Source organism: Canis lupus, chromosome 1 (genome assembly GCF_011100685.1).
Source record: "Canis lupus familiaris isolate Mischka breed German Shepherd chromosome 1, alternate assembly UU_Cfam_GSD_1.0, whole genome shotgun sequence".
Classification (NCBI taxonomy): Eukaryota; Metazoa; Chordata; class Mammalia; order Carnivora; family Canidae; genus Canis; species Canis lupus.
The window spans coordinates 89,625,469-89,648,143 of NC_049222.1; the positions used below are offsets into that span (position 1 = coordinate 89,625,469).

A 22,675-nucleotide genomic window follows, 5' to 3' on the forward strand; every position below is an offset into this window, starting at 1 on the left:
CCGGCCTGGCCAGGGAATAAGATGCTGGAAAGAGAAAGGAAGTGAATCCGTCCACATGGGATGGGACCAACATCTGGAATACATATACCATCAGATCATCAGGTAGAAAATAGGAGAGAGATAGAAGAGAAAGTAACCAACCACAGATCTTTTCATTGACCTTCATTTGGGCCCACTGCCAGAGTCAACAAAAAAGAACTTGGAAGCTCCTGGATTTATTACAACTGGTGGTGTGAGTGGGCTCTAGCAATATCTTTGATTAATCAACACCAGAATGGGTATAAAAGGACCTTGATTATATCTGAATGTAACTGAGGCTTTGTTGTTATTGTTGTTGTCGTTGTTGTTGTTGTTACAAAGATTATCAACACTAATGTTCCTTTATTAGTTGTTCACAATGCCTAGGACTTTATGGCAGTAGAATTTAAAAATAATCATGGAGAAAATGTGGGCTCAGCTCTATGAATCCACACTCCACATCTTATTACCAGTGCAATAATTTTTTGAGTATTAGTATTACAGCTGCACTGATACAAGAAGTGTACTTTGAATTCCCTGAATTCTCCAGAGGCAAATTTTAGGTGTCAGGTACCACCTTTACTCTTTCAAAAAATGAAAAATGAGGGGCACCTAGGTGGTCCAGTCAGTTAAGCATCTGACTCTTGATTTCAGCTCAGGTCATGATCTTGGGGTCATGGGGTTGAGCCCCGAGCTCTGGAGTCAGAGTCAGGCTCCATGCTCAGCAGGGAGTCTGCTAGAGATTCTCTCTCCCTCTGCCCCTCCCCACACGTGCATGCACTCTCTCAAATAAGTAAAATAAATCTAAAAAATGAAAGAAAAAAAAAAATAAATAAAAATAAAAAATGAAAGAAAGAAAAGAAAAATGAGGCAGGTTTCTCTACAAACCAATTCTATAATGCTAATGTAACAGAATCTTTCATTAATTCTAGGTAGTGACTCTGGAGGTAGGGAGAGGAGGAAGATAGGCCTTCAGGATTAGATGACAATCTCTAAGGTTTTGTGAGTGTGAGTGTGTGAGAATCTGCATGTTTGCACACTTGTTTCCCAGATATTCTGATACCCGTGGGGAGAATCATCCTCCACAGGAAGCTATTCTCACTCATGGGAGAGGATGCAGTGATAGAGTTAAGGTTGAGAAGTGTTCACTCATAATTGAAATCCAGAATGGAAATGTGCCAAGAGAGAGAAAACATAAAGGAAAAGAGATAGAGAGACAGGTTTGGAAGGAAAATAATTCCCTCTATATAGAGAAATAGCCCCAGGATACTCTCAAATAATGCTGCCTGTTATGTCCATATTTTGACAAATGGGACCATATTGTGTTGCCTGTCCAAACAGCCCTGATCTCAGGCACAGCTCTGGCTGGAGAAATGGAACCCACACAGTAACAACAGGCTTCCTACCACATCGATCGTGTTGATGTTGGAGCAAATTAAAGCAGATGTTTCCTGTCTGAATCTCTCCCCAAAGAACACATCAGCATCCTCAATCTCTTCAAGCCACACATAAGACCAGGGGCCTCCATGAGACTGGATTTCTCCCTAACCTCACAGTTCCATTTGTTAGGTCAGTTATCCCAAAATAACTTCACGTGCTCTGGAATATTGTGTTCTTCTCATAAATGGAACATGGCATATAGTTTTATAAAAGGAAGAAACTATTAAGAAAATGGTCCCTCAGGCCAATTAGAGGAAATATCACCTCTGACATGCGGCTGCTATGACTGTCAGGATACCTCACATCACTTGTTGAAGGGAGACTCCAGAATGCGAGCCCTGAGAAGACCTAGAAGTTCCCATGTATGCGGGTCCCATCAACACAGGATGACTCATCAATTAAGGAAAACCCAGCCAGCCACTTGTAAAGAAAATTTGGCAACGCTTCAACAGTGCACCCTTTCCTATTTTAGGAAGTAGAGAACACAGAGTAAACGGAATGTAGGAAATACTAACATGTGAGATTCGTCAGAATCAGACTATAAATGTCTGTTAACTCTAGAGATTCTCAACCAAGACACCATGAAGTATCATCTGTGTGAGGTTCACTTTGAGTTGCCAGAGACTCTGTGACTTAGAGAAAGCACTTTCTTCAACAAACAACTTCATAAAATTGAAGTTTAGGGGCGCCTGGGTGGCTCAGTCTGTTAAGTGTCCAACTTTTGGTTTTGGCTTAGGTCACCCTCTCAGGGTCCTGGGATCAAACCCTGCACTGGGCTCCATACTGAGAAGGCACAAGTGAGAAGCCTGCTTGTGCCTCTCCCTCTGCTCCACCCCCCCCCCCCCAGCTCTCTCTCTCTCTCAAATAAAATATTTTTTAAAATTTGAAGATTGAGAAAAGGTACAAGTGAGAAGCCTGCTTGTGCCTCTCCCTCTGCTCCACCCCCCCCCACCCAGCTCTCTCTCTCTCTCAAATAAAATATTTTTTAAAATTTGAAGATTGAGAAAAGGGAGGGGAAAATTAGGTAGACTATAAAATAGCTAATATCCATTGAATGCTTATTCTGTGCTGATCGCTTGACCAGTTGCATGACAACCTGATGAGGTTAAGAACTCTAATTTTCATTTAACAGATGAGAAAACAGACACAGAGAGGTTAGATAACTTCCCTACATTTGCACAGCTACATAACAGCAGATCTCACACTTGAACTCAGGTCTTTGTGAATCCAAAACTCACGGTCTTTTCCACCACACTGGAGCACTTTCTTGCACACAATGGGTAGTTTTTCCAGAATGTTTTCTCTTTTCCTGACCTGACTCATCCTCCTTACCACACTGAACCACTGTGATTAAGCATTATATTCAGTTTAAAACAACAGAGGTATGGGCAGCCTGGGTGGCTCAGTGGTTTAGCACCGCCTTTGGCCCAGGGCCTGATCCTGGAGACCTGGGATAGAGTCCCACGTTGGGCTCCCTGCATGGAGCCTGCTTCTCCCTCTTCCTGTGTCTCTGCCTCTCTCTCTCTCTGTGTCTCTCATGAATAAATAAATAAAATCTTTTAAAAAAAATAACAACAACAGAGGTAAAGAATAAAAGGTGCCCCTGTTCTCAAGGAGCTCATTCAAAGGCTTCCCATGAGCAACACTTATAACCCAAAAGAATAAAAATTCTATTAAAGCCACAAGTCCTGATCCCAATCCAGATCAATGTAAATGCTTCCCTCTCAGCACCTTCATGGCCCCTATTACTGCATTCCTCACACTGTATCATAAGTGTAGCTCAGGATATTGGTCTTTCTCACTAAACCATAAAATTTTTTTGAGGGTAAGCATGAACTGTATTCCATAAATGTTTGTTGATGAGTAAGAGAAAAACTCACTGACGTCAAAGACAATGGCATCTTCAGGGAAACATCCATAATTCTAGAATGTTCTTTAATGGTGGGCAATAATTTAGGGAACCCTGGGTGGCGCAGCGGTTTGGCGCCTGCCTTTGGCCCAGGGCACGATCCTGGAGACCCGGGATCGAGTCCCACATCGGGCTCCCTGCATGGAGCCTGCTTCTCCCTCTGCCTGTGTCTCTGCCTCTCTCTCTCTCTCTCTCTCTCTCTCTGTGTGACTATCATGAATAAATAAAAATTTTTAAAAAATGGTGGGCAATAATTTAAATGAATTAGCAGGTACTGACAGTTGCCCACTCGAAGTCATTCACACTGATTTCCTCATTAACAGAACCATGACTTCATTACTCATCATCAGTGAAGGTGAACTTGAGTATTGTACTGGACAGCTTCACAGAAAAGATTTTTTTTTACCTCAAAAAGGCACATAAATAAAAGACTCCCTTTTTTGCAGTTTTGTCTTGCAGTTAGGCATATAATTTAAGTTCTGGCTAGTAGGATATAAGCAAAAGTATCAGGTGTCTGCTTCATGAACCTCTTTCAAAGATAGAGGGTATATCTATCTTTGCTCTTCTCTTTACCCTTCTTCTATATCCTTTGCTCCAGTAGCTGCCTAACATGTAAACACGGTGGCTGGAGCTCTTACTATCCTAAAACATGAAGGCAAGGGCTATCCCCAAAGGAGGCACAACAATGACCTAGGAGGAATGTGGGCCCCTGAAAGCTCTGTGGGGATGAGCCACTATCCCAGCCCTGACCATTTCCTTTCTAGATGGGGCAAGCCAGGCTTTGAAAAGTAACAAGGACTCATGGGTAAAGTCAGATGTACCAGACCCTCAGACATTTACATTTCCTTTTTTGTTCTTTTTCTTCCATGAGCTATCTCTCTCTAGTCAGCCACACCCTGGCTCAATGTCAAGCTGACCCAGAGCCACAACCCAGTCTGCCTCTGAAAGTGGTCCTCAGATGGAAGTTTCCTCTACAAATCCAATGACCTTGTCCAAATCAACTCTCATTCTAAAATTTCTCCTGGCAGCTATCAGCTTTGGTAAAATTCATGTAAACAAACCTCATTTGGGGAAGAATATCTGCCCTTCCTCCTCCTAAGTCTCTCCCTAGATACCAGAGAAATTAGTGGCTTTGCAAATAAAGGGACTACAGAGGAGTTAATGATTTTTTAAAAATGATTTTACCTATTTATTTGCAAGAGAAAGAGTGAAAGCATGCATTGGAGAGAGAGCATGAGCCAGGGAGAGGAGAGGGCAGAGAGAGAGGGAGAAGCAGCCTCCCCACTGAGCAGGGAGCCCAAGTCGGGGCTCAGGACTTGACCCCAAACTCTGGGATCATTACCTGAACTGAAGTCAGATGCTTAACCAACTGAGCCACCCAGAAGTCCTAGAGCTTATGACTTTTTAAAAAGTCACTATAAAAGCTTGAAAAGACCATGACAACAGTAAATCAGGATTGAATACTATTTGAAAAGGAAATGGCTGATGTTACATTAATTTTAAAATAGCCATTTTTTGTGAATCTCTCTTCTGTCCTCTCATCCCCATGCATGGGTATATCACAGGACAATTCATTTGGTAATGGTGGCTTTTTTTATTTTACCTTTTTAGCTTTTGGCTGAACTACTGAATAGATTATGGAATGGACAAGCACTTACAATATGCACAGAAATCACATTATATGCTTTAATGGGATGTGTATACAATGCAAAGTCAAAATCCTATCATCAGAATTAGTGGCAGAGAAAAAAACTTGAGCTGTGTATGGGGATTTAATGGTTTGGGCCAGGATACAGAGAGTCACAGGTGTGTTTTCAAAGAAGAAAAAGAAACTCTATGTTTTCCCAAAAGGACAATTTTTCTAAAGAAATAAGGCTTCTGGGGATCCCTGGGTGGCTTAGCGGTTTAGCACCTGCCTTCAGCCCAGGGCATGATCCTGGAGTCCCAGGATCGAGTCCCACATCGGGCTCCCTGCATGGAGCCTGCTTCTCTCTGCCTGTGTCTCTGCCTCTCTCTCTCTCTCTCTTCCTCTCTCTCTGTCTCTGATGAATAAATAAATAAAATCTTAAAAAAAAAAAAAAGAAAGAAGGCTTCTAGGGTCCAATATGTATTCTAGAGAAGCACTTGAGAGCGTGAACAAAGATCTTCCAATTTTTAACAGCTTTAAAGGATCTTAATAAGCTGCCTATAAGAGACTCACTTTAGACCTGAAAACACACACAAACTGAAAGTGAAAGGATGGAAAAAGGATATTCCATGCCAAAAGAAGTGGACAAAGGCCACAGCTGCAATATTTACATCAGACAATATTGACTTTAAAATAAAGACTGGGGGGCAGCCCTGGTGGCGCAGCGGTTTGGCGCCGCCTGCGGCCTGGGGTGTGATCCTGGAGACCTGGGATCAAGTCCCACATCAGGCTCCCTATGTGGAGCCTGCTTCTCCCTCTGCCTGTGTCTCTGCCTCTCTCTCTCTGTGTCTATGAATAAATAAATAAAATATTTTTAAAATAAAATAAAATAAAATAAAATAAAATAAAAAATAAAATAAAATAAATAAAATAAAATAAAATAAAATAAAATAAAATAAAATAAAATAAAATAAAATAAAGACTGGGGCAGCCTGGGTGGCTCAGCAGTTTAATGCCGCCTTCAGCCCAGGGCATGATCCTGGCGACCTGGGATCGAGTCCCAAGTCAGGCTCCCTGCATGGAGCCTGCTTCCCTCTGCCTGTGTCTCTGCCTCTCTTTCTCTCTGTGTCTCTCATTAATAAATAAATAAAATCTTTAAAAAATAAAATAAAATAAAATAAAATAAAGACTGTCAGAAGAGACAAAGAAGGGCACTGCATTATGATAAAAGAGTCAATCCAACAAGAGTATATAACAATTGTAAATACCTATGCACTCAACATTAGGCCACCTAAATAAATACATAAAGCAAATATCAACAGACACAGAGGGAGAAATTGAGAGTAAGACAATAATATTAGGAGACCTTAACACCTTATTTACAACAATAGATAGATCTATGCAGAAAATCAATAACAAAACCATATCTTTGAATAACACATTAGACCAGATGGACTTAACTAATATATATATATATATATATATATACATATATATATATATATGCAGAATATTCCATCCAAAAACAACAGAACACACACATTTTTTTCAAGTGCACATGGAAAATTCTCCAGGATAGATCACATGATAAGCCACAAAACAAATTTCAATAAGTTTAAGAAAACTGAAATCATAATGGTATTTCATCTTTTAAGACCACAATGTTGGGCAGCCCCGGTGGCTCAGCAGTTTAGCGCCTGCCTTTGGCCCAGGGCCTGATCCTGGAGACCCAGGATCGAGTCCCGCATCGGGCTCCCTGCGTGGAGCCTGCTTCTCTCTCTGCCTGTGTCTCTGCCTCTCTCTCTCTCTCTCTCTCTCTCTGTCTCTCATGAATAAATAAATAAATAAATCTTTAAAGAAAATAAGACCACAATGATATGAAACTAGAAATCAATCATAAGAAAAAACTGGAAAAATACAAACAAATGGAGGCTAAACAACATGCTACTAAACAGCCAGTGGGTCAGTGAAGAAATCAAAGAGGAAATAAAGGATGCTAATACAAAGGCAAAAAATCAAAAGCAATGGGTCTAATCCTGGATACCTACTTAAAAGTTTCCATATACACATAAGAAAGACCTAAAGAAAGTTAACAATCATTAGGGGCACCTGCTGGCTCAGTTGGTGGAGCATGAGACTGTTGATTTCAGGATTATAAATTCAAGCCCCATGTTGGGTGCAGAGATTACTTAAAATCTTTCTTAGAAAAAGAAAATTAACAACCATTACTTAGAAAATATTCTGAAAAACACCAAATACACATACTTAAAGCTCATAGAGCAGTCTTCTAAAAGCTTTGTTGTACTGGGAAATGTGAGGTACCCACAACAAGGAGCACCACCTAATCACTGTTACTTGATGAGTCAGATAGGATCTAAGTGTAGCCACTGATTAAGTCCTACCCTCTTAGTAGAAGAACTGGAGACTGATCATTAGAATCCACTGTTCATTCTTGAGTTTGTTATCTATAAAACTCCACCATTGTGTTAATAATAGCTAACATTCATTGAGCTCCTACTGTAGACTGGCACTGCTCTAAGCACTACCCATATATTATCTCATTTAATCCTTAATAAGAGAGATGCTCTTATATTCTCATTTAGTGATGAGACCCTGATCAGGGAACCAGCCCAAGGTCACAGCCAGAGTAAAGGAGTCAGAATTCAAAGTTGGATAAGTCTGAACATAGAGGCCAATCAAAGTCAGAAAGTACCATGTTCCATTTTGTGCATGAGCTCATTTAAGTATGCTGGCAGGCATACATGTTTGCACTCCTTAACTTATGTTCTCTCTCTCCTTCCTACTCCAAAATATAGGTAGTAGAATCTATGTAAGGCAATCTGCAGGATATGTCATCATCAATTATTTAAAGACTCTCCAAATCTACCATAACATCAGATTAAAGTCATGAATTTCTCTAAATCCAGCAGAATACTTTACACGGAGAATTTTTATAAATTTTGTTGACAATGAAGTTTGACAGAAAAAGAATGGAGGCAGAAGAGAAGGTGAACTCCATTAGTTATATCCAGAACCCAGCAGTGTGCCTGGCATACAGCCGGTACTAAAAAATGTTGTTTGAAAAATGGCAAAATAGAAGGCAGGTGAAGAGAAAGGGAGGGGCAGTCAGAAAGAAAAGAAAGAGGGAGAGGTCAAAAGAAATGGAGAAAAGAAGGGAGGAAGAGGGAGAGAAGAAGAGGAGAAAGAAGGAGGAAGGAAGGAAGGAAGGAAAGAAGGAAGGAAGGAGGAAGGGAGGGAGGGAGGGAGGATGGATGGGAGAGAAGGGCAGATGAATCCATGAGTATATTATACAAGGATCATAGGCAAGCACTGCCGTTCTAATTCCAATACCATTGTCAGTTACTGGCAGGGGATTGGCAGGGGCATGAGGGATAACAAGAAGGGCACCTTGAGTTCTTAGCTGGGTCCTGAGTTCTCCTTCCAGAACTGTACCCCAATGCCCTCACCTAGCTTCCATCATTCTGTATCATGAATGGGGTCCCAAATGGCTGCAGTTACTACCCCCTTTTGGAAGGAGAAAAGAAACATCCTGCTTTTGAGAACAACTACATCCATTCTTGGTCATTTGGTTTGGGAAAGAATGACGGTCCTCCCAGCTCCACCTGATAAGGAGGAAGGGGCTTAAGACCGTCAGCCTATCCTACCAGTCATGGGCTGGTGAGTCAATGGGTCAGAGGTAGTACAAATCCCAAACAAAGTCAAGACTCCAGGAGATGTTTTTGGTTGTTTCTTTCTCAAAAAGCTTTGTCTCCTGGACAGGAAAGAAAAGAAACAAAGAAAGAAAAAGAAATAGAGAGAGAGAGTGGGAGAGAGAGGAGGGGAGAGGAAAGAAGGAAATCCTTCTCCTCATAGACAAGATTGTATAAGAGTGAGAAGTCTAGAATCCTGCAGGTATTTGCTCCCCAATAGGGAAAGCCTGGAGAGCCAGAGGCAGGGAGCCTGAGGATGAGAGTGATACCTTCTCTCTCTGACAGTTAACAGCGATATCCAGGTCAAGTGGAGGTATCATTTGAGCTGCTGGAGAGAGGTTCACCTGTGGCCACCTCTACTTATGTGGGCCAACACATTCCCTTTATTATTTAGGCCCTACTTCAGCTAGTTTTCTCTCATTTGCAGCACAAAGATCCTGACTGATAGAATCTCTCTGTGAGTCCTGGATAGAGATCTTGCATTCTTAAACACAAGCAACAGCTCACCAAAGAGTTTTCCTGCATGCTAGAATATAAAACCACTGATGCAACTGAGAACTCTAAGAGAATTTCGAATTCCAAATGACAACTTTAAACCTCATGCAGAAACCTGATCAGAGGCAAGATGAACAGATACTCAGATCTAGATTCCACCCTCACCTGTATAGGGCACACAGGGGCTGACAAGATTTCTTGTCTTGTTTTTTCTTCTAAGCACTGACATCATATACCCAACCCCTGACACATTATTTACTAAAAGAACCCATTTTACCTAGTTGGTATATTTTATGTCTCTGGTCATCGGTGTTTTCTGTCTGAGATCAAAAACTCTTAGAGAATTGTTATCTGCTTAACCCACTTTATCGAGAATGTGATAGAGGAAAGCTGTTGAAACCTGATAAATGTTTTTTCATGTAGCCACTGCTGATCTTACTACTTCAAGCAGATCCTGAGGCTATAAAATTCAAACCTTACTTTGAATGCCAGTCAACATTTTCCTGGAAGTCTTAAGTTAAAGCCAGGGACTGCTTCTTCCAGAGCTTTCCTAAACAGTAGTGATGTTCAAGGTTGAAATCAAGAGACAACTTGGGGTTGACATTAATTATGCTTATCTGATGTCATCTACCACTTTTTGAGCAACAAAGATTCTCTCACACACACCCCAACCTGCACAAATGATTTTCACTCAAGATACAATCAGAATGGGGCACCTGGGTGACTCAGCAGTTGAGCATCTGCCTTCAGCTCAGATTGTGATCCTGGGGTCCTGGGATCGAGTCCCGCACTGGGCTCCCTGCAGGGAGCCTGCTTCTCCCTCTGCTTATGTCTCTGCCTCTCTCTGTGGGTCTCTCATGAATAAATAAATAAAATCTATTTTTTTTAAAGATACAATCAGAACACCTTCCTGTTCTCAACAATTAGGATTAGTAAAAAAAAATGATTAGATTTAGAATTAGACAATCTGGTACCAGTATTCACTGCTTCTTTCTTGATGGGTGACCTTGGGCAAATTGCTTAACCTTTCAATGTGATACCTCCCTCAAAAATAAAATGTCAATAATAGCACCTGACAAATACTTCTGAGGATTTGGCAAAAATTGAACAAGATATTTTAATAAATTACATTGTAAATAAAAATGCATTTATCCTTTTACTCTATGCTGAGCTGGCAAAACTTTTGAGTAGCTTCTTGATTCACCCTGTGCATCTTTCTTAGATACTATTGTTCCTTTAGCTCAATGGGTAAAGTAAAATTGGTGATATTTAACAATCCATGTAAGCAGTATTCCAACAGGGCCAGCTTAACACTACCCTATGAGGTTGGGGTTTAAAATCCATTTTAAAACTTTTTGGCTTTTTTGGTTAGAGCTCAAAATCTATTTCAAAATATAAAGCACATAAAAAAGTACACAGCTTTTTCCTTCAACAGAATCTTCAGGTCTAGGACAATTGATCATTATGCCCCTTCATTTAAAATCATTGTTAAGTGCCAAACCTCTCTGACAGCTTGGCAAAGCATATGGCTCAGAATTATGGTGGGCTATCCTATCTTTCTTATACCTTTTATGTCAATAAATTTGACCAATGACCTTGAAATCTAAGAACCTCCAACTCCAAATATAAGTTGAGTCTTTTCCAAAGCAGACAACAATTGCGGGTAGTATATTGACATTCTGGCTTGCCAGAGAAAAGAGCAATGGGCAGAGATTCCAAAGGCCACTTGAGTCACCTGAATCTGGCCAATCTATGAAATGCCAGCCTCAATGCTGAGAGCAAGAGTTGATTTCTGACCCCAATGGTAAGTAAAGACCCAAGAGAGGTGCTTTGTTTTGTTTTTTTAAATAAATAGGGTTTGATTATTTTTATCAATTTTATCAGGTATAATTTACATAAAATAAAATTTATCAATTGTACAGATCCAAGAGTCTCGACATATACATAGTGTTTAATGATGTATGTATAACTACCACCATAATTAAGATATAGAGTCACCTCATGCCTCTCTGTAGAAATGAATGGGACAAGGGGCACTTGGGTGTCTCAGTCGTTAAGCATTTGACTCCTGATTTCGGCTCAGGTCATGATCGCAGGATTCTGGGACTGAGCTCTGTGTTAGACTCCACACTCAGCAGGGAGTCTGCTTGAGTCTTCTCTCTCCTTCTTCCTTTGCCCCTCCCCCGGCTCATGCTTTATTTCAAAATAAATAAATAAATATTGTTTAAAAAAAGAAATGAATGGGACTGATTTTAAAATCATATTAATATTTTAAGTCACAAAGGAGAAAAATGGAAGGAGGTTATTTAACCACACAAGCCCTCCAAAACCAAAACTGAGATTATAAATAAAGGCAGGCCATGAAGTCAATGTTCCCATTGCAAAGCAACTGCATGCCACTTAGTTACATGCTCCAGACCAGATGGAATTGAAATCCCTGCTTAAAATGGTCTTTAATCCCCAAATACCCAGGGTGGTGTTAAGGGGCTTCTTTCAGTACTGGATGGGTCCACCAGTGGTCAAAGTGACTAGCCAAAGGCCAAAGAGGGCCAAGAAGTGGAAGGGCTGAGGATAAGATGCTGGACACCCTTGGCAATGACCATGCCTTTCTAGAGATGATGCCAAAGAATGGCAAAGAGTCCTTGCAAATGTAGCAGGCAAGAGAGAGCCGACTTCTAAATATGGCTTGTCTTCCAGTTCACAAGGGAGGGTAATGATGACTATATATTTTGGAACTCAGGTCACTTAATGCTTATCCAAAATTGTTTTTCTGACCAACTCTAACAGCAAAAACTAAAGATGGCTCTGAACAACTGAACAAAAGATAGTTTATCCAACATCTCCAAAGCTCTTGCAGCTTCTAGTCTTAAAATGTTAACAATTTATTCCTTTCTCCTTAGCCAATTAATTCATAAATGCCCTTTACTAAATGTACATGTTATTGTGTGTTTATCAGGCATTAACACTTAGAAACACAAAAATGGACTTGAATCATTGTCTGCCTCCTTTCCAGTAAGTGAACACAAAAGCCATACAGGGGGGTAATACTAGGCATCTTCTAAATTCCTAGGGGAAAAAAAATCCATTCCTCATCCTACTCACTAGGGCAAGAAATAAATAAATAATACTGAGCTTTTGTTCAGGCTGTAGTGAGTTTTTAATTATTGAGTAGGAAATAACTACTACGTGATTGCTTCCTTTTTTTTTTTTTAATTTTTATTTATTTATGATAGTCACAGAGAGAGAGAGGCAGAGACACAGGCAGAGGGAGAAGCAGGCTCCATGCACCGGGAGCCCGACGTGGGATTCGATCCCGGGTCTCCAGGATCGCGCCCTGGGCCAAAGGCAGGCGCTAAACCGCTGTGCCACCCAGGGATCCCTGATTGCTTCCTTTTATCTCACCTTGATGAAGTTGTAATCAATACCTCTGTATCATTATTAAAAATCTGACTCACTACAAATTTACCTAGATGCAAATGAAAACCATAAATCAGGCACAGTTTTATTATACTCAAAGACCTCTGTGTAATTATACATCATTTATTTGCTCCTTATCATTCAGATACACTTCCTCATGCCACCAGGTGATAGCATCAACAAGCTTACGTTGTACAAAAGTCAAAAGAAATGTGTTGGTAGTTCACAGTCCTTAACTTTGAGAACTCTGTGATTAGATCTGTGGAGTTCTAGTTATTTTTTTTTCTTTCAAACAAAAGGTATCAAGGGAAAAAAATCCCATTCATTTAAGAAGTGTTTATTAAGAACTATTCTGTGCCAGGCACTGGATAAAAACGTTGCCCCTCAGGGGGCTCATTGGACATTAGGAAACAGACAAGTATATGTTTTCAATGCCTGTGACATTTGTGATAAAGCGATCTATGAAGAACAAGTTCCATACGCTGCTTCGGGGTGGCAAGAACACAACACCAAAGGAGGACTTATCAAGGAGGTGATACTTGACTTAAGCCTTAAAAAATAAGGAAGGATGGGGTGGAACAAAGGGAACATGTAAAAACATGGATTCAAGGAAAGACAGTAGCATGTGCAAAGATCCAGCAGTGTAAGAGGCCACTGAATTTGGGGGATTGTAAGCAACAGGACATACCTAGGAGGCAGAGTAAAAAATGGAGGCAGGAGCAAAATATTCATAATCAGGAAATTATGCACACTTTAGAATCCAGAAATGAGATATCATTGGGCAGGCATTTGATGCTAACAACAGATTTTAAGCAAGGCAGGGAGAAGCATGGCTTTCTTCATGGGGTGGTCCAGAATATGAATGTAGAAGAAGAGGTCTGGAGGCAGGGAGACCAGTTCATCTACTGAACTATTGCAATAGTTCAAGCAAAAGATTATGGGAACCTGAACTAGGAAAGTAAAAGCAAGTATGGAGAAGAAAGAATAGTTCAGGAGACATTTAAGTACCTTTTCTGACAGAACTCTGTTCTGACAGAACTCAGTGACTAATGGTACCTTGGGAATAAGGAGGAAGTAGAAGTCTAGGATTATTCCAAGATGTATAATTTGGGTGATAGATGATTCACACAGATAGTATCCATAAAAAAAAACAAGAGCAATTTTCAGGGAAAATCAGAAAAGTTGCTATTGATACATATGAAATTTGAGTTGTCCACATAGAGCTGTTTATTAACAGCAAATCTGGGTATAGAGCTCAGTAGCATAATTTTCTGTGAAGGAAAAAAAGTGAAAATTAGAAGTGCTTAAAGTTGACAAGGGTCTAATATCTCAATATGTAATGATCTCCTATAAATCCATAAAAAAAGAGGAACCCAAAATATAAAGATGAGCAAAGGACAGGAATGGGCAATTAATAAAAATACCCCCCAAATCTCTTAAGCATTTGAAGAAATGCTCAAATTCATTGCTAATATGAGATATGAAAAATTAAAACACCAGTAGGATATTTGACTATACAGTGGAAGGGGCAAACCAACAATAACCAGCATAACCAGTACACTGGCCAGTCATTTTAGTAATCTCTACTTGCTTAAATACCAGTCTCATCCTCTCCCCTCTTTCTATGCCTCAACTGAGGCATAGAGTTGAATTAATCATATTCACCCTCGAAATATCTTTTAAAAATTTGTCCACTGGAAGACCCATTTCATTCCATGGCGATCTTTGCCCTACTCTCTTCCTGTGGAGGCTAAACATCACAGATTTGCACTCCTGCTTCCAGTTGGGTTTCATCAAGAGGAATCATCAGCAGGAGATAGGAGGGAGAAAAAAGAGAGAAGTTGGGGTATTATACCTACGTGACAGGTTCAGTTCCTGTCCAACAGCCCACCTTCCACAACTCCAGATCTCATAAGAGGCTTATGGTTACTTAATCCCTCCCCCTTTGACACTTCAGTCCTGGAGGAACTAACAACTTTCTATTATTCTGAGTCATGGGTACTTCTCCATCTCTTCATTGTTTTGCTTTCCTTAACTTTGTCCATAATTTTGTATTAAGTTACTATTATTAAGTTCTCTTTAGTAAATCTCTTTTGAGGGTGCCATCCCTTTTCTGCCTTAACTCTGACTAAATCAGCTATGGAGAGTTTCAGGGAATAACTCCTATGATAAAGAGCTTGCCCCCCCCCCCCATTTTTTCCTTTAATTTTAATACAGGATGCACTTGAATATATTTATCTGCTGAAGCAAAATAATTCCCATTATTCTGTAGCAGAAACAATGTATGGGAGACTGAGTAATTAGACACTAGCTCAGATCACTATCTCTCCCACTACTCTGATCCATCATGACTGATCTTAGAGATAAAAGAGCACAGATCCAAAGGATGCAGTAAAAACCAATGTCATTGTAGATCAGTAGATACTTGCATACTTATAGGATTAACACTGTCTGGATTCCAACAAGCAGCTGAATATGTTCAAGATAAAGCTACAGTCCATATTTCAGATTGGGGATTGGCAACAAATAGCTATGGACTACATTCTGAAAAATAAGCATTTTCACATGTATCATGGGTCATTTCTAATCCTAGCATCATAGCCAGGTCCAGCTGAATGTTTCTGATCTTTGATCCTACCCATAACCTCCTCGGGGAGTCCTTGCCTGGCTATACCATCTAAGCAGCATGCTCCATACCCACCAATTATTACTGAGCCAAGTTCATTTCCCATGAGCATGTGCTACAATTTGTATTTATATTTTTCCTTTTACTTCCTGTTGTTTGTTTTCTCCATGAGATTGAAGTTCCCTCAGGGCAAGGGACCCTGTCTAGGACACAAAAGGCCCTTAATAAATATTCTTGAGTAAGTAAATAGTGAACAACAGGGGTGGCACAAATAGCCCATAGAAGGTAGAAAAGGATTGATTCCCTTCCCTACCACATTTATGGGTGGTGCGCCTCACATGGCCTCCCTTGTAGTCAAAACATACTTTTCAGATCTGGATCCCTTGCAGTGCACTCAAGGATGCTGCTAGCATTGGGTGAGGCTGTAAATATCTCTAACGAGAAGGGCTCAAGTCTGCGTGTGTTTGCCTTCTTTTGCACAGCACTCGGCACACTCCCAAGTGCAGATGGGCTCTTCATAAATATTATTAAAGGATGATGACACAGAGGATTATTTAATACTTCTGCATGGGGTGGAGACAGACCTCGGGCCACAAATCTACTTTGAATGTGCTTTACTTCTCAAATCATTTGAACTAAAATGATTTCAGCAACACCGACTTCTCTGCAACTACAAATCAGGCACATTCAGAGTGACAAAGCTTAAAAAGAATGCCATTTTCAAGGCTGAAACTGTATTATTCTGAAGTAAATGGAATCCTTGTTTCAGTGACACTGTAAGAGTAGAAATTAAAGAAACTGAAAGTCTTCCCTCAGGGAGCAATGATTATCTGCAAACAATGAAATTTTGCCCTGAATAATTCATCAGTTTCAAGGGTGCAGGGCCCCTCACACCCACCTCTGATTCGGAATCCCAAGAGTTTAGGCAAGTGCACCATTTAATGCATCTCAACTACTGAGTTGTCATTCTTCTGGGTCCTGGCACTAAAGGGCACATTCCAATAATTTTTTTCATAAAAAAAATAAAACTTATATGGCAAACCATGGTTAAGATAAAAGTTTGAAGCTGTATTTATTTTACCAAAGAAAAAAGAAGCTCATAAAGTGTCCATCATGAGAATCCACCTGGGAACTACACAACAGATCAAATACCCAAAACAAATCACCACGTCAGAGCCCCACAGGATTCTGGATCCCAACCAGCAAGCATGAATAATCCTTTTAAATGGTCACTTACATATCAGAACAAGCTCTTTGTGAAATTTCTAAGCAAGGACTCCGGTTTCCGACTGAAACAGAGTTTTATTGGGAGGGAGGGGACAAAGTGAAATCAAGAACCACCAGGAAATGTCCGGGAGAAAAGAGGACAAATGGTTTTTGTTGTCAGAATGAAACCTGCCTCTCCTGGCCAGCATTTGGAAAGTTGCTGGCTATCCCCCAGGAGAGTTGGGCAATATTCTCCACTAGTTTCTCAGGGATCATCTTGATCTAGTGGTAGTTACTGGGCAGATGCAATTGTAAACTAGAAGACCTAGTTTCAAATCCTGGGTCACTTTCTGATTAGCTGTATAACTTTGTACAAGTCACTTAGCCTCTCTGATACTTGATTCAATATCTTTAAGATGGTGAGAATAAAAAATAAAAAAAAAAGATGATGAGAATAATGCCTCCCCAATTACCCACTAAATTCGTGCAAAGATCAAGTGAAATCAGATGTACCCAACTTCTTTCTACATTTTAATATCCTGTGTAAGTAAGGGAAAAGTATTATTAAATACATTCCCATAATATTAAGTAGCCTACATAGTAATCAGGTTTCTGTATGACCCTGAGTCCTCAATGTCTAAAGATGGCTCAATTTTGCACTATTCACAGTTTTACTGAATCCTTTTTTTTTTCTTTTTTTTTAAGGAAGGTTATGAGCAAAGGCAAATGGAAAAAAAATTCATTTTTTCAATGTGGGATTGAGTCCCATGTTGGGCTCCCTGCATGGAGCCTGTTTCTCCCTTCCGCCTGTGTCTCTGCCTCTATGTGTGTGTGTGTGTGTGTGTGTGTGTGTGTGTGTGTGTGTCTCATGAATAAATAAATAAAATCTTATAAAAAGAAAAGAAAATTCTTTTCAATGAACAAGGTTGGAACAATTAGATTTAGGAAGAGGTAAACCTTTCTCCCTGCTTTCACCATATACAAAAATTAATTGCAATAATATACCCTACTCTTTGGTGCTGCCCTGCACTGAGGTTGGATCATCACCATAAGCCTAAGGGAGAGAAGTAAAGTGGGGTCATCCAAAAGACTCTTCCTGGTCGAAGAATCCAAGGTCAAGTTACAGAAACCAGTTGTATTTTCAACTGTTAGCAGCACACAACTGGAAATTAAACTTATAAAACTATTCCATTTATCATAGCATCAGAAACATAAAAAATACTCAGAAATAAATTCAATAAAAAATGTGTGCGACCTCTACAGCAAACCACAAAATATACATAAGAGAAATTATACTACAAAGTATGTAAGGGAAACTGAAGAAAACTAAAATGAAGAGATAAACCACATTCATGAACTGGAGAGCTCAGTATTATTGAAATGCAATTCTTCTCAAATTATTCTATAATTCCACCCAATTCCAATCAAAACTGTAACAACTGGTAGATATTGACAAGCTGATTTGAAATGTGTATAGAAATACAAAAGACCAAGGATGTATCATCTTTTTAAATTTGGCCAAGAAGAAAAAAACACTTGGGGGATCTGATTTCAGTACGACTTTAAAAGTTTAATAATCAAGTCAGTGTAATATTGGCATAAGGATAGGAAAAAAGATCAATGAAAGAAAATAGAGAATCCTGAAATAGACCCAAACACATACGGCCAACTTATTTTTAACAAAGGTACCAAGGGGAAAGAAAAGTCTTCTCATGGGCAGCCCGGGTGGCTCAGCAGTTTAGCACCGCCTTCAGCCCAGGGCATGATCCTGGGGACCCAGGATCGAGTCCCACATCAGACTCCCTGCATGGAGCCTGCTTCTCCCTCTGCCTGTGTCTCTGCCTCTCTCTCTCTGTGTGTGTGTGTGTGTGTGTGTGTCTCATGAATAAATAAATAAAATCTTAAAAAAAAAAGAAAAGAAAATTCTTTTCAATGAACAAGGTTGGAACAATTGGATTTAGGAAGAAGTAAACCTTTCTCTCTGCCTTTCACCATACACAAAAATTAATTCAAAATCATCATAGACTGAAATGTGAAAATTAAAATTATAACAATTCTAGGGAACACATGTTTCTGACTTTTGGGATAAGCAGAGACTTCTTGCAGAGAACAAAAAGTACACACTAACTATACAAGAAAATATTAATAAACTAAACTTCATCAAAATGTAAAACATCTGGTCATCAAAAGGCACCACTAACAATATGAAAAGACAAGCAAGAAGCCAGGAGAAAATATTTGCAATACATATATCAGACAAAAGACATTATCCAGAATATATAAAGAACTTCTATAAGTCAATAACAAAAGACAACCTAATTTTTTAATTGAGCAAATGCATTATGAATAGCTATATAACAAAAAAAGTTACACAAATGGAGAATAAGCATATGAAAATGAGTTCAACATCACTAGCTATTACAATGATGCGAATCTCAGCCAAAAGAAAAGAGAAAATTTCAACACAAGTTTCGCTTGGCAGGAGCCTCCCAAGATATGTGTGCATTTGGGGCGTTTGTTTTAAGGACTACAGTATCTTTTTTACTTTTGAGGCCTGTGCAAAGCGCTTTTCCCCTTACCTTCATCAAAATGGAACCACAAACAGCCAGCCACTGCTTAGAGTGGATATCAAAGACTCAAGGAATCTCAGAGTGAGGTTCAAGAGATGCCTCTCCAGCCCATCCCATCAGATTTTGCATTATTTCCCTCTTCCGAAAGGTCTCCTTCTCAACAAGCTGCTGACACCCAGGGTCTTAACACACTGGCTGCATTCAGAGTCAAAGTGTACAAAGATTGCCAGGATATAAGCAATACGGGACTGGTTTCTCTAGTTGATCCTGAACCACAGAGTGATTAGACTGTGTCCACAATGCCCCTTCAACTCAGCTAGTGTCAACACCCAAATGCCACTTGCATTATAGAGAGAGGCCAGCAAAAGCATGTAAATGTCAAATTGATACCAAGGGAATTTGAGTGTAAGCATGCCAAAGGATGGGCTCTACTTGTTAAAAATGGGTAAGAAGCTTGAAGTGGAGCTCCAGTTTCAGCCTTAATCCCTGAGAATCTTTAGGAGAAAGATGAAGTTCCACTAAAAAAAAAAAAAAAAAAAAAAAAAAAAAATCAAGATCGATTAAATCTATATGAGGTGGCGAGAGAAACCTGTACATCACAACACCTCCTAGGAGGAGCAGCACCCCTAGTCACAGAAGCCAAAGGTTGAGGAGCAGGCCTGGGAAGCCCTAGAGAGCTCATGAGGACTCCTGAGGTGCTGGCTGAGAGCAGAGGTTCTCAGAGGGCAACAGACAAGTGCACACCCTTTATTCAACTGCCTGAAGCATCTGCCCCAACTTCTCTGGCTCCTCCTGCCTGGACAACCTCATGCTCCTCTTTTGTCTTCTCTCCTGAGGCCTGGAGCAGAATGGCCTAGAGCCCATGCCCTGCTCCACTGCCTGAGAAGCTTCATTTGCACTCCACCCCCAGGGGAAGGCTTGGCCAGTGGTCAGCCCGCTAGCCCACAGGCAGGCAAAAAGAGGAATGGATCCCTTGTCCTGCCTTCTCATTCTTCCCATGAAGGCTCCACTTCCTGGTGTGGAGACTGTGCTGTGGGCCCCTCTACTCATCCTTGTCCAGTCTCATCTCCTCCCTCCTGAAGATGGGACCAAGGACAACATGAAACAAGAGGGAGGACTTGAGGTTTGAGGGCATGGCCAGCATAGGCTCCCCCAGGGAGCTGTCACCTGGAGACCTGGGCAGCTGGGGTGCCACAGCTGAGAGAAAAAGGAACCCTCACACACTGTTGATAGGAATGGAGATCGATGCAGCCACTGTGGAAAACAGTATGGAGGTTCCTCAAAAAAATTGAAAATGCAATTGCCATATGATCCAGTAATTCCACTATTGTGTGTTTACTCCAAGAAAATGAAAACACTAATTTGAAAAGATACATGCACCTATTTATTTATTTAGAAGATTTTATTTATTTATTCATGAGAGACACACACAGAGAGAGAGGCAGAGACACAGGCAGAGGGATAAGCAGGCTCCATGCAGGGAGCCCGACATGGACTTGATTCTGGGTCCCCAGGATCATGCCCTAGGCTGAAGGTAGCACCAAACCGCTGAACTACCAGGGCTGCCCAACACCTCTATATTTATTGTAGCATTATTTATAAGAGCCAAGATATGGAAGCAACCCAAGTGTCCATCCACAAATGAGTGGATAAAGAAGTGGTATACATATAAATGGAGTGTTACTCAGCTATTAAATATAATACGATATAATGCCAAGTGAAGTAAGTCGATCAAAGAAAATCAAGTGCCATATGATTTCACTCATATGTGGAATTTAAGAAATAAAACAAGAAAATCATCACTTTTGCCCTTACTTATATTACTATAATAAATTATAATAATGGGTTTCTTAATATTGAATTATTTTTGTATTACTAGAGTAAATCTCATTTGAGCACATGTTTTGGATTCTGTTTGCTTTTATTAAGGATTTCTGCATTAAAATTCCTAAGTAAGAAAAAAAAAGAAATACTGGAAATATATATAGCAAAATTGATTACCACTGCATATTATAACTTGTTTTCTACTTTTTGTTTATCTGTGATTTCTAATTTTAATAATGCATATATATTTTTACCATTTAATGAAAAATGTTAAGAAACTACTGATATGCTTCGATTGAATTAAATAATCATTTTAGATTGTTTTTAGAAAGAAAGAGAGAAAGAAAGAAAGAAAGAAAGAAAGAAAGAAAGAAAGAAAGAAAGAAAGAAAGAAAGAAAACAAACAAGAGACAAACAGAAAAGCCGACTCTTAAAAGCAGAGAACAAAGTGATGGTTACCAGAGGGAAGGTTGGTGGGGTGATGGGTGGGAAAGGTGAAGGGGGCAGCCCAGGTGGCTCAGTGGTTTAGCACTGCCTTCATCCCAGGGTGTGACCCTGAAGACCCAGGATTGAGTCCCAAGTCAGGCTCCCTGCATGGAGCCTGCTTCTCCCTCTGCCTGTGTCTCTGCTTCTCTCTGTCTCTGCGTAGCTTGTGACATAAAATCAAGAAAAGAAAGAAAGAAAGAAAGAAAGAAAGAAAGAAAGAAAGAAAGAAAGAAAGAAAGAAAGAAAGAAAGAAAGAAGGAAGGAAGGAAGGAAGGAAGGAAGGAAGGAAGGAAGGAAGGAAGGAAGGAAGGAAGGGTGAAGGGAATCAAAAAGCACACTCATCATGATGAGCACCGAGTAATGTACAGATGTTGAAATCACATTGTACACCTGACACTAACAGAACACTGTATGTTAATGACACTTCCATTTTTTAAAAAGGAAATAATATTTTGCACACACTAGCATTGCTAAAATTAAAAAGACTGGCAAAAAAAGAATGAGGCTCAGAGATCAAATAAGTCTCTCGAGTTCCCACAGCTAAGAGGCAGAACCAAGAATGGAGTTCAGGCCGCCAGATTCTCCATGCTCCATACCAAGTGCACTATACATGCCTCTAAGTTCTCATACTTCCAACCATTCCCACCGGAGGAGGGGAGAATGAGCTACAGCTAATGACAAAGGAGACACTGATGTCAGAAACCTACCACACACACACAGTTTTTCACGGTGATATCATTGCTTACCTGTCCAGGGCCATGCTGGTGGGCATACTCCTCCCAAACCCTCGGACCCCCATCTGACGGAAATATGGAATGCAAGGGAGGTTGGCAGCAATGATGGCCAGGGAGTCGGAAGGGCTCACAAAGAAGCCATTTCGGCCTAGGATCATATAACGGTCCTGTCAGAAGGAAAGCGTGAAAATGATCGGACAGAGGCATGTGCTGCTGGCAATGCCATTCCCATAATCATCACAAGCTACTTTACTGCCATTCTGTATTTCAACAATCTAAAACAACTTGAATGAAGCCAAAGAGGACATGGGAAGCCTTATTTTAAATTCCTGAGTATAGTGGTGCTCAGCAGTTGTTGGCTCAGTTGGTTAAGCGTCTGCTTTCGGCTCAGGTCATGATCCCAGTCCTAGGATCGAGTCCTACATCGGGCTCTCTGCTCAGTAGGGAGCCTGCTTCTCCCTCTCCCCCAGCCTGCCACTCCACCTACTTGTATTTGCTCTTTCTCTCAATCAAATAAACAAAATCTTTTTTTTAACTAACTAAATAAATAAGTTCATTCCTGAGTACTGTAGGGCCCAGGACCTTGACACTGTTAAGAATGTATCCCACCTGT

General features: G+C 40.3%; 1 protein-coding gene across 1 annotated transcript in view; it reads right to left on the reverse strand.

The window, feature by feature from the left end:
- The window catches only part of PGM5 (phosphoglucomutase 5), a 190,679-nt gene that overhangs the window by 134,143 nt on the left and 33,861 nt on the right, over window positions 1-22,675 (reverse strand). Inside the window, exon 6 of the mRNA XM_038527145.1 lies at window positions 22,075-22,229. Within this exon, the coding sequence (XP_038383073.1) occupies window positions 22,075-22,229 (155 nt within the window). The remainder of the gene's footprint in view (window positions 1-22,074; window positions 22,230-22,675) is intronic.